This window comes from Crotalus tigris, unplaced genomic scaffold (assembly GCF_016545835.1).
Source record: "Crotalus tigris isolate CLP2741 ecotype Arizona unplaced genomic scaffold, ASM1654583v1 scf7180000018965.556698, whole genome shotgun sequence".
Classification (NCBI taxonomy): domain Eukaryota; kingdom Metazoa; phylum Chordata; class Lepidosauria; order Squamata; family Viperidae; genus Crotalus; species Crotalus tigris.
In genome coordinates, this window is record NW_024097301.1 from 220,890 (window position 1) to 234,513 (window position 13,624).

Below are 13,624 nucleotides of genomic sequence, written 5' to 3' on the forward strand. Positions count from 1 at the left end.
AGTAGCATAATATCACCACTTACATAATCAAAGCCAAAAACTGAATTTCCCCTTCCCTGGGCACATAGTATCAAAGTATAATTCCCTCCTCCAATTAACAGTCATAAATCACATTCCCCATTTAGCTTGAAGCATGGGCTTCCTCTCCAGTTCACCAGCCCGCTAATTCTTTATCAGCTCTGGGCTCAATAACCTTGATTCTCACGCTATGTTTAGGGTTGTTATGTCTAGCTAGACTCTCATTCACATCCCCCCCCCAGCATCATCTAACTCTAAAAGCGAAAGGGAAAAAGATGGCTAGAAAAAGGTGGAATAGATAACATCACTACCAGATAGAACTGTAGCTGGCTGGCAAACTATACTCAACGAGTAGTGCACAATGGAACTACATCCATATGGAGAGAAGTAAGCAGTGGGGTACCACAAGTCCTGGGTCTTAGGCCCAGGACTCTTCAATATCTTCATCAATGACTTAGATGAGGGAATTGAAGGGGAACTCATCATCCGAAGAACGGCTGCAGGACTTGGGTTTGGCTAATCTAAAGAAAAGAAGAAATAGGGGACTAGGTCCCTTCCAGCTCTATTCTATTCTATTCTATTCTATTCTATTCTATTCTATTCTATTCTATTCTATTCTATTCTATAGACTAGCCTAACCCAAGTCCTGCAGCCAGGCCTTAGTTGATCTTTTCTGATTTTTTTCCAAACTCTCAACATCGAAAGCCAATAGAATAGACTCTCTTGAATAGGGTCTAATTCTATTGGCTTTCAAAAGCCAATAGGAATTGTCCAGGCTGTCTCTGCCCTGTTGAGCCCACCAAAAGTCCCATTCTGCAAATGGTGCTGCAAGGAAAGCTTCCCTCCCTGCTGAGCAACTACTAAAAGTAAGTAAAAGAGGGCCAGGGGTGGGAGGTGGGAGGTTGGCAGGCGCAGGGAGGGTTGCTGGTGTGCGTGGGGCTTGGCGGGTGCCTTACATCCCTTGTGCTGGGTCAGCTGGTGGCCCAGCTGGTGGTTGCCCTGCGTCTTGCTGTGGCAAATGTAGAAGGATGCGAGACGGCGAGCAGAGGAGGGGGAGGAGAGGTTCAACTTCCACCGAGCCACCGCCTCCCCATCACCCTCCACGCCAGCCGGCTCCATTGCCAGACCTCCCAGCTGGTGGGCACAGGAGTTTGGCACTGCGGCGGCCTCCCCTTCGCCCTCCGCACCGGCCAAAGCGTTTCCTGGCATTCCAGGTTGTTCGTGGGAAGGGGCCGAGGCCAGTGCACCTGGCGGGCATCCCGTGGTCCCTCCGCACACGCGCTTGCCGCTTCCAGCCGCGGCCGCTCGGGAACTGGGGCGCCCCTCGGCCTGGGAGTCAGGCGGGACCATCCCTGGCGGCGTTATTGGCAGCCTCTCCCGCTTTGCAAGTGGGCACCGCCTGAAGAGAGCGCTTGGCGTGGTGGAAACTCCCGTGGGAAGCCCGGCCGCGGGGGGCGAGGCAGCCGGGGCCAAGGCGGCGCTGGGCGGGACTCGCCTGTTGATCTCAGGGCTGGCCGTGGGGAGCTGGTCGGAGGCCGGCCGTAGTACCAGGGTTGGAGCTCCGGGCTGCCGTCGGGTGGGAAGAGAGATGCAGTGGGTGCAGCAGCTTTTCTGCAGACCCGCCTTCTTCCTCGGCGTCTTCGGGGCCCACGCCGGTGGCTGGCTGGGAACCGCCGTGCTTGGGTGAGGAGTCAGCAGCGGCCGGCACAGCCCGCGGATGCCAGTACTGCGCCTGTGGGAAAGCAGGCCTGGCTCCCGCCGCATGGAAATGGCGAGGCGGCCATGCCTCTCCGGACCCTGCTCCCGGCCGGCCTCCCCCTCGATCCTGGGGCGGTCAGGCGCCCGCGGGAAGGCTCTGTGGAGCATCACCAGCTGTGCTGTGGCCAGCAGGAGGATGCCGGGGCTGCTTCTTCAGCTGGAGCAGTTGCCAGGGCTTGCATGGTCCTCAAGGGCCGCTGACGTGCTCCCTGCAGCCAGCAACCATGCAAGCCCTGGCATCTGCTCCAGCCAAAGAAGTAGGCGGCTGGGAGGCTGCCACGATGCCTACCTCCTGCGCCCATCAGCTATAATGTCAGGCAACACTTTGGCCGGTGCGGAGGGCGATGGCGCTCAGGAGGCTGGAGGGGCGGGCAGATCCCGGGGGCGGCTGGGAGAGGGCAAAAGGTGCCAGGATGAGGATGGGGGGCTGTTGGTGGGTGTGAGAGGGCAGCCGGCGGTTCCGAGGCACGCAGATCCTCCACGCAGCTTCCGAGGCCCCGGATGTGCCACCGCTTGGCTCTCCGCCAAGCTGTCTGCCAGAGCCTCTCCCCCATCCCTGGGCAATTGTGCAGAGCTGCTTGTGCATCCTTGGCAGTGCCTCCCCTCCTTCCATCTCCAACTCCATCCCTTCCCCTTCAATCTCCCTCTCCTTCCTTCCTTCCTTCCTTCCTTCCTTCCTTCCTTCCTTCCTTCCTTCCTTCCTTCCTTTCCCCTTCAATCTTCCTTCCTTCCTTCCATCTCCATCCTTTCCCCTTCAATCTCTCTCCTTCCTTCCCCTTCAATTATTTTGTATTTGTATTTAATTTTATTTATATGCTGCCCAATCCCAAAGGACTCAGGGCGGCGTACAGAGTCATAAAACAATAAAATAATACAATCATACCGCGAGTCCGATCATATCCCGCCCCCCCCCCCCGGGGACATCAGCCACAGGCCTGCCGGAACAGGAGAGTTTTAATGGCTTTCTTAAAGGCCGGCAGGGTGGGAGTAGTTCGAACCTCGGGGGGAAGTTGTTTCCACCAGGTCGGAGCCACCACAGAAAAGGCCCTTCCCCGAGGGCCCGCCAGCCAACATTGTCTGGCCAACGGGACCTGAAGGAGGCCCAATCTATGGGACCTCACCGGTCTCTGGGAGCTGTGCGGCAGAATGCGGTCCCGTAAGTAACCTGGCCCTATGCCATGAAGGGCTTTAAAGGTGATAACCAACACCTTGAATTGCGTCCGGAGACCCACAGGAAGCCAGTGCCGCTCGCGGAGGATAGGTGACACGTGGGCGTACTTTGGCGCGCCCACAATCGCTCTCGCGGCTGCGTTCTGAACCAACTGCAGCCTCCGAACGCCCTTCAAGGGTAGCCCCATGTAGAGCGCGTTACAGTAATCCAGTCTTGAGGTGACAAGGGCATGAGTGACTGTGAGTAAAGCCTCTCGGTCCAAATAAGGCCGCAACTGGTGCACCAGGCGAACCTGGGCAAAGGTTCCCCTGGCCACAGCTGATAGATGTTGTTCCAAATTTAGCTGTGAGTCCAGGAGGACACCCAAGTTGAGTGCCTGCACTGAGGGAGGTAAATTTGCCTACCCCCCAGGACTAATGATGGACCATCCAGTTGGCCTTTGGGAGGCAAGACCCAGAGCCACTCGGTCTTGTCAGGGTTGAGTCTAAGCCTGTTCACCCCCATCCAGACCCTCACCTCTTCCAGGCACCGGCACATCACGTCGACTGCTTCACTGAAAGGACACGGGGTGGAGATATATAATTGGGTATCATCCGCGTACTGATGATACCTCACCCCGTGTCGCCGAATGATCTCACTCCATCTCCTTCCTTTCCCCTTCAATCTTCCTTCCTTTCTTCCTTCCTTCCTTCCCCTTCAATCTCCTTCCTTCTCCATCTCCTTCCTTTCCCCTTCAATCTTCCTTCCTTCCTTCCTTCCCCTTCAATCTCTCTCTCGTTCCTTCCTTCCTTCCTTCCTTCCCCTTCAATCTCCTTCCTTCTCCATCTCCTTCCTTTCCCCTTCAATCTTCCTTCCTTTCTTCCTTCCTTCCCCTTTAATCTCCTTCTTTCTCCATCTCCATCCCTTCCCCTTCATAAACTGCTTATAAACTGCTTTGATTCTTCCATTTATTGTTTAAAGTGGTTTAATGCTTCCATTTATTTCCTTTTATTCCCTTAAAACTAGTTTGAATCTTCCATTTGTTGCCATTTATTCTCTCAAAACTGATTTAATTGTTTTTTTTATTTCTGATACACGAAACTTATAACCTCCATGCCATTTCTCACTCTTCTTATTCCTTTCTGCTTTGCTTTTTATTCCCTCTCTTTCATATACTTTCTTTCATCTTCAGTGAAAGAAAATCCCTCCAGGTCCCCACTATAATCTATGGTTCAAATGAAAGCAGCCTTATTTCTTCTTATTTATTATTTACTAACTTTTTATAAATTTTGGTCCCACATTTAAAGGCAGGGTAAACATGCATTAAAATACATGCAGCGGTGCGGCACAGCATTAATGGTGACCGGGGCTGTTTTTCTTGCCACGCCCACTTGGTGGCAACGCCCACTTGGTGGCAACGCCCACTCAGCCACACCCACTTGGCCACGCCCCTGGCACCCGGTGATGTATAAGTGGTTGGGGGTCACCACAACATGGGGAACTGTATTATGGGGTCACGGCATTAGAAAGGTTGAGAACCACTGATACAGACCATATAGAAAAATATTGCTTGAACTTCTCATTCCAAAGAAATGCATCTTTTAATGTGTTTTATATTGTATAATCTCAAATGTATCTTATATTTGTTAGGGCTGTCGTAAGTCACCAATAAATAAAAAATAAAAAACCTGTTATTGAATTAAGCCATTTTCCGTATTGACACAATATACTCATTCATGAACTATCCAGGTTATCAAGTTTCATATAATAAACCAATACATTAAAAACTAACTCAGGTTGTGTTATGCTCCAAGATTTGCAACCAGCCTGGTAGCTGAACACACCCTACCTTGTTTTCCCAGGACATCAAGAGTTTTATCAATGAGACGTGGCTGCAGCGACACGGTGTGGCTCTCTCGCCAGACAGGCTGGCTGTGCTGTGGTCCTTCATCATCTCTATCTACTGCCTGGGGGGTCTTCTGGGCTGTTTATGGAGTGGATCACTGGCCATGAGATATGGAAAGTATGGCTTTTCCTCAAGAGGAAGTTTTCATGATGGCCCCTTGTCTTATAGGTGTGAGATTTTCTCACATATGTTGAAGTCTGTGACTATATAATTGTGAGAGTTCTCATTTTCCCCTCTCTCTTCACTTTAAATTAGAACTGAAAGCCTTGAAATGAACTTGAGTCCCAGAGAAATCAGTCAATAGTGGGAAATACTCATGTGGCTGGAGTTTAACACCCGATTGTGGTTTATTTCAGAAAGAAAACTTTCATTTGCAGCGATTTTATTATAATTGTGGGAGCTCTTCTTGTTGGTTCCAGTAAGATGGCCAGGTCTTTTGAAATTATCCTGATTGGCCGTTTCCTTTATGGCATTAGTGCAGGTAGGATGGAGAGGAGGGCCTGGGCTTTGACCCTTGGGGAAGCCAAATGCACCCCCTGGATGAGGAGAGATGGGCATGGGGGGAGACCTTTTGATTCCTGTGATTCTTCTCTTGAAGGACTCTGCCTGAATATCCATGGGCCCTATCTCAGTGAAATTTCCCCCAAGAAGTTCCGAGGCTTGGCCACCACTACAGCAGCAGTGTTTTTCTCCCTCGGAAAAGCTTTGGGGCAAATCCTGGGCTTAAGGTGAGCTCACTGCCCAGGAGCCCTTCCAGCTCTGCCCTTCCCCCCTCCATTCTCATTGAAGGCCAACAATTTTGTCTGCCCTGGGCTGTAATTCTCCCACTGCTCGGCCAAGGAGAGAGCCGGTCTTCTCATTTCCTTTTAGACTGATATGAAAACTCCCTCTGAGGGACAATCTGTTCTCCTCTCAGGGCTCTCAAGGGGTCCTCAGTTCAAGCTGTGCAGTGGTGGGATTCAGCCAGTTCGCACCACTTCAGCAGAACTGGTAGCTAATTTTTTGTTACCTAGACCTAGAATGGACTTCCGGAAGTGGCATCCACACAGAGAACTGGTTGTTCACCTATTTGAATTTCACCACTGAAGCTGCAATGGTGGGAAGGGCCCTTTGGCTTTTTTTTTGGTCAAAGAGATGGTGCTGACTTTGCCTCCTTCACTTTGACTTCTGCTGCACCCTCCCTCCAGTCATCCAATCCCTTCAGAAAGAATAATGGTGTCTCTTTCTTCTCCCTCCTGTCTCCTCAGAGACCTTTTAGGCACTGAGGCCCTGTGGCCCCTCCTGCTGGCCCTATGTGGCTTCCCAGCCCTGCTGCAGCTGCTGCTGCTGCCATTCTTCCCAGAATCACCCCCGTACCTGCTGTTGCAAAGGAAGGATGCTGACGCTTGCCGAAAAGGTGACACATGTCTTCCCCTGTGGGAAAGAACCTCTTTGTGCTTAGCTGTCAGAATCCAATTATATTTTATTTCTAGTTATCGACTATGGAAAACCCCATTTCTGCCCTCTCTGGATTCTGTCATACTATGAAGGGGAAGGGGGGGTGAGCAAAGGGGTTTTATGGCTCTCACTTCCTTCATTAAAACTTCAAAGGGACTGAATGTGGATCTCACCAAGAGGACTGACCATAACAATATGACCATCACCTTTCATCTACTACTCTCTGAAGTCTCCCTTCTGCCAGCTGTGAGGAAAAGGGGGTGGAAATGTAACGCCTGGGATTGTCACTGGAAGGACGGTGGGGTGGGGGCTGCTTGGGAACACTTAAAACCTTTGAATGGTAGGGGTTGGCCCCTCAGATCCTGTGTAGACCTCCTGCAACCATCTTCTCTTAATAAAGATGCCTATTGGAAGAGATATTCCAAGAGTTCTGTCTTCTTAAGATGTAAAGTGGGGTGGGACCTTACATTAGCTAAGGGTGGCCATCTAACCATTCCATCTTCCATGAGATGGGCAGCCATATAAATGTGACTAATAAATATGGATGATATGGGTAAGGAAAAATTAAATGCCAGAAAAGAGATACTTAAAAGACAACTGTTACCACCTTTGGTGATGAACCAGCTACAGCAGAGGTCTTCAAACTTGGCCCTTTTATGACTTGTGGACTTCAACTGCCAGAATTCCTCAGCCAGGCACACTGGCTGAGGAATTCTGGGAGTTGAAGTCCACAAGTCATAAAAGGGCCAAGTTTGAAGACCCCTGAGCTACAGCCTTTCAGTGGCGACCATGAACATTGGTGTCCTTCAGCAGCCCCAGTTGGTGGGTTGACTGGAAGGACTCTCAGGCAGCCCTGCTTTCCTTATGTTTGCTTTCTTCTCACTTGGACTGCTTATTACTGTACTGTCAATACATTGTCTTGAATTTCTTCCTAATCATGGAAATCAACAAAACATGCATGAAACTTTGTAGAGACAAATAGGTTTTACTTAGGAAACAAAAATCAGATACACAATCTTGGGGTATGTCTTGCTTGGTAATAATGTCAATAAAATATTGTGGAATACAATTAACAGTTGTTGATTAAAATTATTAAGAACCATCACTGTGATCATGCTGTAAAAAGGCAAATAGAATTGTTGGTTGCATCCAAAGAGTTTTGAAGAAGAAAAGTAACGGTTCCACTTTATTTTGCATGACTGACACCCCAGCTTCTGCCTTCGGTTCTGGCACAAGAAGGACTCAGAGAGACAGGAATTGCTTTAAAGAAGCACAAAGGGACCTATGATTCAGTGAAGCCATGAAGAGAGAGGGAAGGATTTGGGATTTGGGTGATGAGACCAAAAATTATGATGATTGCTAACTTGCTTTTCCTGTGGGGGCTGTTGCAGTTTATGAACAGCAACTCTCTTAATTTTTTTCTCAAACTTGACTGTGTTTTTAAGGAGGAAATTTGAAAGTGTTTGTCAGGAATGCTTTTCAGGAAAGAAAAAATCCCCATTGATGGCAATGGATGCCAGTGATTCAGAAAGGGGGGGGGGCTGCAAAGCAATTTCTGTTTGCCCCTCTGACCCCTTGGCTAAAATAGAAAGTATGAAAGATTGTTGTATTTTTATAACAATTTTAGTATTGAAAATGTCTCAGTGTTTGGAGCAATGGGGTTCTGCAAATGAAACTGGAGATCTGGGTTAAGGGTGGGGGCAGGAAATAAATAACAGCATCTTCTGCTAGAAACAAAAAGGAGGAGGGGGGAGTTTGGGACTGCCAAATGCTGGAAAGAAAGCATGAGGCCAAATCTGTGAGAATTGTCCTAATAACATTAACAGGCTGCAGTGCAAAAAGCCAAATTCCTTATATCTCTGTACATTGTTGATTTAATTGAGTCCATTAATCTAAAAAAATCTGATTTTTTTGCCACACAGCTAGAACTAGACCTAACCTTTTGGAGTTACAAAAATCCAGATGACCACTAAATGGCAGCAGAGAGCAAACTCTAACTCTTTGCTGCCATCCAATGGTCATATAGATTTTGCAGTTGTGAAAGTGACCTTAGCAGAGCTTGATGGTGATTTTGTTTTGTTTTTTGGATGCCTTCAAGTTAGCATTGATTCCTGGTGACTCACTGACCAATCCCTATAGTTTTCTCTTCTCCTTTTGAAAATTGAGGCGATATTTGTTCTCCTCTAGTTTTTTGGGAACTTCCTATCCAGGGTTTGGCAAAATTGCTTAAGATAAGCAAGTGAATCTGCTGAAAACCAAGAGGCCTATCATGAATGACATGAAACCCATTTTGGCACAGTATCAAATATATAGCTCTACTTGCCAGATGATATATAGTTACAAAAAGTACAAGGAAGTTTTCTTTAAAATTTTGTCATGGTTTTGACGTATTGTTTTTAATCTGATTAATACTGTAGGGTGTGCAAAATCTCAGCAAATGTAACAGCATATAAAGTGTGCTTTTTTAAAAAAAATCCAATCATCCAGTATGATGCTATTTCAAAAATCAATTCCAATTTCTATAAACGTCAGGCACAGGAAATCTGAAACAGGAGTTTATTCAGCTACTGTAAGGACCCACCCCACTTTGCATCTTAAGAAGACAGAACTCTTGGAATAATTCTTCCAACAGGCATCCTTTATTAAGAGAAAATGGTTGCAGGCGTTCTAGACAGGACTTGGGGTCCAAGCAATCCCATTCAAGGTTTTAAGGGGTTCTCCAGTAGCCCACCCAATCACCCCTCTCTTCCAGCGACAGTCTCAGGCATTACATTCCCACCCCCTTTTTCTTACTGCCGGCTGGATGGGGACTTCAAAGAAACTACATGAAAGGTAATAGCCCCATTCATATGGTTAACTCTTTTGACAATACACACAACCAATTCCTTTGAGGTGTACTGAAGGAAGTGAGGGCCATAAAGCCCCTTTGTTCACCCCCTTCCCTTCATTGTATGGCAGAATCCATAGAAGCAGAAATGGGGTTTTTTATAATTTATAAGTCAGGTGTCTTGTAATTGTTCCATCCATTCTTTCAGTGATGGGATCGTTGGTTTGTCTGGGGTTAATTCTGGCATGGGGTTGAAACTTTGACTGTTGGCTATTTGAAAAGGAGTGTAGCCTGTGCTGGAGTGGACTGCATTATTGTAGGCAACTTCCACAAAAGGGAGTAAGTCTGTCCAATCACTTTGTTGAAAATTCAAAAAACATCTCGAATATTGCTCAAGTACTGAATGACAATGTTCTGTTTGTCCATCTGTCTGAGGGTGATGGCTAGATGTCAATCCCTGAGTGGTCCCTAAGAGGGATAAAAATTCCTTCCAAATGCAGACGTAAATTGCACTCCCCTATCAGAGATGATGCGTTGGGGTGCCCCGTGTAATCTGTAAATGTGCTGGACGAAAAGTTTTGCTAAGGCCTTTGCAGTGGGAATCTTTTGGCAAGGGATAAAGTGCACCTGTTTGGAAAACAAGTCCGTGACCGTCCAGACAACAGTATTCCCATTGTTTTCTGGCAATTCAACTATAAAATCCATGGCTATTTCCCTCCAGGGGGCTGAGGGATTTGCCACTGGTTGTAATACTCCTGGCAATTTCCCTTGCAACCTCTTTGCAGACGCACATTTTGGGCAGCTGGCCACATAACTTTCTATGTCCTTTTTTATTGATGGCCACCAAAATTGCCATTTAATTAAGTGTAAAGTTTTTACAAATCCAAAATGCCCTGCTGATTTTGTGTGATGGCAAAGCTGTATGAAAGTGACTCTTTGGGTTGTTGGTATATATAACTTTTCCCCTACCCAAGGCAACCCGTCTCTCATTGTGCACACATTTTTGTTTTTCTGGAACCATTCGTCTGTTTCCAAACTTTTTCTGAATTCAATTCCAGTTTGGCTGTCCAGTTGTGGTTTTAATTTACCTTGGGTTCTTGTGGTTACTGGTGCTGCCAGTTGTGACTCTGCCAATATTGGTTTAGAGTCTGTGGGCATGCGAGATGCATCTGCCAGGAAGTTCTTTCTCCCTGGTAAGTGTTTGAGCTTAAATTGGAACTGGTGAAAATGCTGGGACCAGCGGGCTTGTTTGGGGTTGAGTTTCCTGGGCGTTTTCAGGGCTTCCAAATTTTTGTAATCAGTCCACACCTGGAAGGGGATTTTGTTGCCTTCCAGGAGCTGTCACCACGTGAGTAATGCCCAAAGTATCCCGTATGCCTCCTTCTCCTATACGGGCCAGCGCTGTTCTGTTTCCATGAGTTTCTTGGATGTATATGCACAGGTTTGCAATACTCCATCATCGTTTTCTTGTAATAGAACAGCCCCCACTGCAACATCACTTGCATCTGCCTGTATTATGAAGGGCTTGTTCATGTCTGGGTGCCTTAGTACTGGTTCGGTAGAAAAAAGTCTCTTTAGTCTCTCAAACGCTGCTTGGCACTCCATTGTCCATGTTAGTGGCTGGCTAGGTTTTCCTGAGGATGTTCCCTTCGTTTTTAGTAAGTTAGTGAGGCTATCTGGGCAAATGAGGGGATGAATTGGCGGTAAAAGTTTGCAAAGCCCAGGAAACTTTGTAGTTGCTTTCTTGTGTGGGGTGGTGCCCAATCTAATACTGCTCTGACTTTCTCTGGGTCCATTTCAATGTCCTGGGGGGATATGCAATAACCTAGGTAGTCTATCCTTTCCTGGTGGAATTTGCATTTTGAGAGTTTGGCATATAGGTGGGCGGCTCGCAGTTTCTTTAAAACCGCTCTGACAAGGTTGACATGTTCCTCTTTTGTTTCAGTGAAGATAAGAATGTCGTCCAAGTAAACAAGGACCCCCTTAAACAGGTGCTCCCTTAGAACGTCATTGATTAATTGCATAAAGACTGCAGGGCCCCCTTGTGATCCAAATGGCAAGACTTTGAATTGGTAGCACCCCATGGGGCAGTTAAATGCAGTCTTCCATTCGTCCCCTTCCTTAATTCTCACGCGATAGTAAGCTTCCCTTAGGTCTAGTTTAGAAAAAAAAATTTCCCTTTCGAGAGGTGTGACAGCATGTCTTTCATGAGGGGCAGAGGGTATAGGTTGCTTTCACTGATTGTATTCAGGGCCCTATAATCCACACATAAGCGTAAAGAGCCATCCTTCTTCTCTCTAAAAAGGACCGGGGCAGCCACGTTAGGCTTGGCTGGCTCAATGAACCCTCTCTCTAGGTTTTTTTTAATGAATCCTTCCATTTCCTCCTTCTCCTTTGGGCTCATGGAGTATAATCTGGGCTTCGGGAGTTTTGCCCCAGGCTTGAATTCAATGGTACAGTCTGTGGGTCGGTGGGAGGGAGCTCATCTGCCCTCTCCTCACTGAAAACGTCAGCAAGGTCTCTGTATTCCTCTGGTATTTCTGTTAGTCCCTTTTCCTCTCCCATGGATACTTTTTCTATTCTTGATTCTGCTAGCCCCCCTTGGGGTTTTAAGTCCATAGGGTCCCCCTTCGGGAATTTGATTTCTGTCGTCCTCCAATTTACCCAGGGGTTCCATTTTTTCAACCATTCCATCCCTAGGATCATTGGGCATGCCCAGGGAGGAGTATATTGGTAGAGTGGCTAGGGTATCTGGCACCCCCCCCCCTTGCTAGTGGAGCCATCTAACTGGCCAAATGAGATTGGTTTTTCCAGTCTCCTCGATGGAATGCCCAGATTCCCCACTTGTTATGTTGTTAATTGCGAAGTCGTGTCCGACCCATCGCGACCCCATGGACAACATTCCTCCAGGTCTTCCTGTCCTCTACCATCTTCTGGAGTCCATTTAAATTCACACCTACTGCTTCAGTGACTCCATCCAGCCATCTCATTCTCTGTCGTCCCCTTCTTCTATTGCCCTCAATCTTTCCCAGCATTAGGCTCTTCTCCAGTGAATCCTTCCTTCTCATTAGGTGGCCAAAGTACTTGAGTTTCAACTTCAGGATCTGGCCTTCTAAAGAGCAGTCGGGGTTGATCTCTTCTAGGACCGACCGGTTTGAACGCCTTGCAGTCCAAGGGACTCGCAGGAGTCTTCTCCAGCACCACAGTTCAAAGGCCTCAATTCTTTTGCGCTCAGCCTTTCTTATGGTCCAACTTTCACAGCCATACATTGCAACTGGGAAAATCATGGCCTGGACTATGCGCACTTTTGTTGGCAGGGTGATGTCTCTGCTTTTTAGAATGCTGTCTAGATTTGCCATAGCTTTCCTCCCCAGGAGCAAGCGTCTTTTAATTTCTTGGCTGCAGTCCCCATCTGAGGTGATCTTGGAGCCCAGAAAAATAAAATCTGTCACTACCTCCATTTCTTCCCCATCTATTTGCCAGGAATTGAGAGGGCCGGATGCCATGATTTTGGTTTTCTTAATGTTGAGTTTCAAGCCAACTTTTGCACTCTCCTTCTTCACCCGCATCAAGAGGCTCTTTAGTTCCTCTTCACTTTCTGCCATTAGAGTGGTATCATCTGCATATCTTAGGTTGTTGATATTTCTCCCGGCAATCTTAATTCCAACTTTTGATTCATCTAGCCCTGCCTTTCTCATGATGTGCTCTGCATATAAGTTAAATAGGCAGGGCGACAGTATACAGCCTTGCCGGACTCCTTTTCCAATTTTGAACCAATCAGTGGTTCCGTGTTCGGTTCTCACTGTTGCTTCTTGACCCGCATATAGGTTTCTCAAGAGACAAATGAGATGGTCTGGTACTCCCATCTCTTTAAGAACTTGCCACAATTTGTTGTGATCCACACAATCAAAGGCTTTAGCATAGTCAATGAAGCAGAAGTAGATGTTTTTCTGGAACTCCCTAGCTTTCTCCATGATCCATCGTATGTTGGCAATTTGATCTCTAGTTCCTCTGCCTCTTCGAAATCCTGCCTGTACTTCTGGTAGTTCTCGATCCACATACTGCTGGAGTCTAGCTTGTAGGATTTTAAGCATAACTTTACTAGCATGTGAAATGAGTGCAATGGTGCGATAGTTTGAACATTCTTTGGCATTGCCTTTCTTTGGAATTGGAATGTAAACTGACCTTTTCCAATCCTGTGGCCACTGTTGAGTTTTCCAAATTTGCTGGCAAATTGAGTGTAGCACTTTTACTGCATCGTCTTTTAAGATTTTGAATAGCTCAGCTGGAATACTGTCACCTCCACTAGCTTTGTTGTTGCTCAGATTTTCTAAGGCCCATTTCACTTCACATTCTAGGATGTCTGGTTCGAGGTCAATGACCATCTCATTGTGGTTATCTGGGATGTTAAGCTCATTCTTGTATAGTTCTTCTGTGTAGTTTTGCCATCTCTTCTTAATCTCTTCTGCCTCTGTTAGGTCTCTGCCATTTTGGTCCTTTATCATGCCCATCTTTGCATGAAACGTTC

The 13,624-nt window shown here is 47.2% G+C and overlaps 1 protein-coding gene across 5 annotated transcripts in view; it reads left to right on the top strand.

Moving 5' to 3' along the window:
- LOC120314631 (solute carrier family 2, facilitated glucose transporter member 11-like) overlaps positions 1-13,624 on the top strand; it is a 68,672-nt gene that overhangs the window by 34,035 nt on the left and 21,013 nt on the right. For 4 of the 5 annotated variants that reach the window (XM_039357918.1, XM_039357919.1, XM_039357915.1 and 1 more), the window contains 4 exons: positions 4,789-5,000; positions 5,189-5,313; positions 5,431-5,560; positions 6,080-6,228. In XM_039357918.1, the coding sequence (XP_039213852.1) occupies positions 4,789-5,000; positions 5,189-5,313; positions 5,431-5,560; positions 6,080-6,228 (616 nt within the window). The remainder of the gene's footprint in view (positions 1-4,788; positions 5,001-5,188; positions 5,314-5,430; positions 5,561-6,079; positions 6,229-13,624) is intronic. The other variant, XM_039357916.1, reaches the window with a different exon arrangement.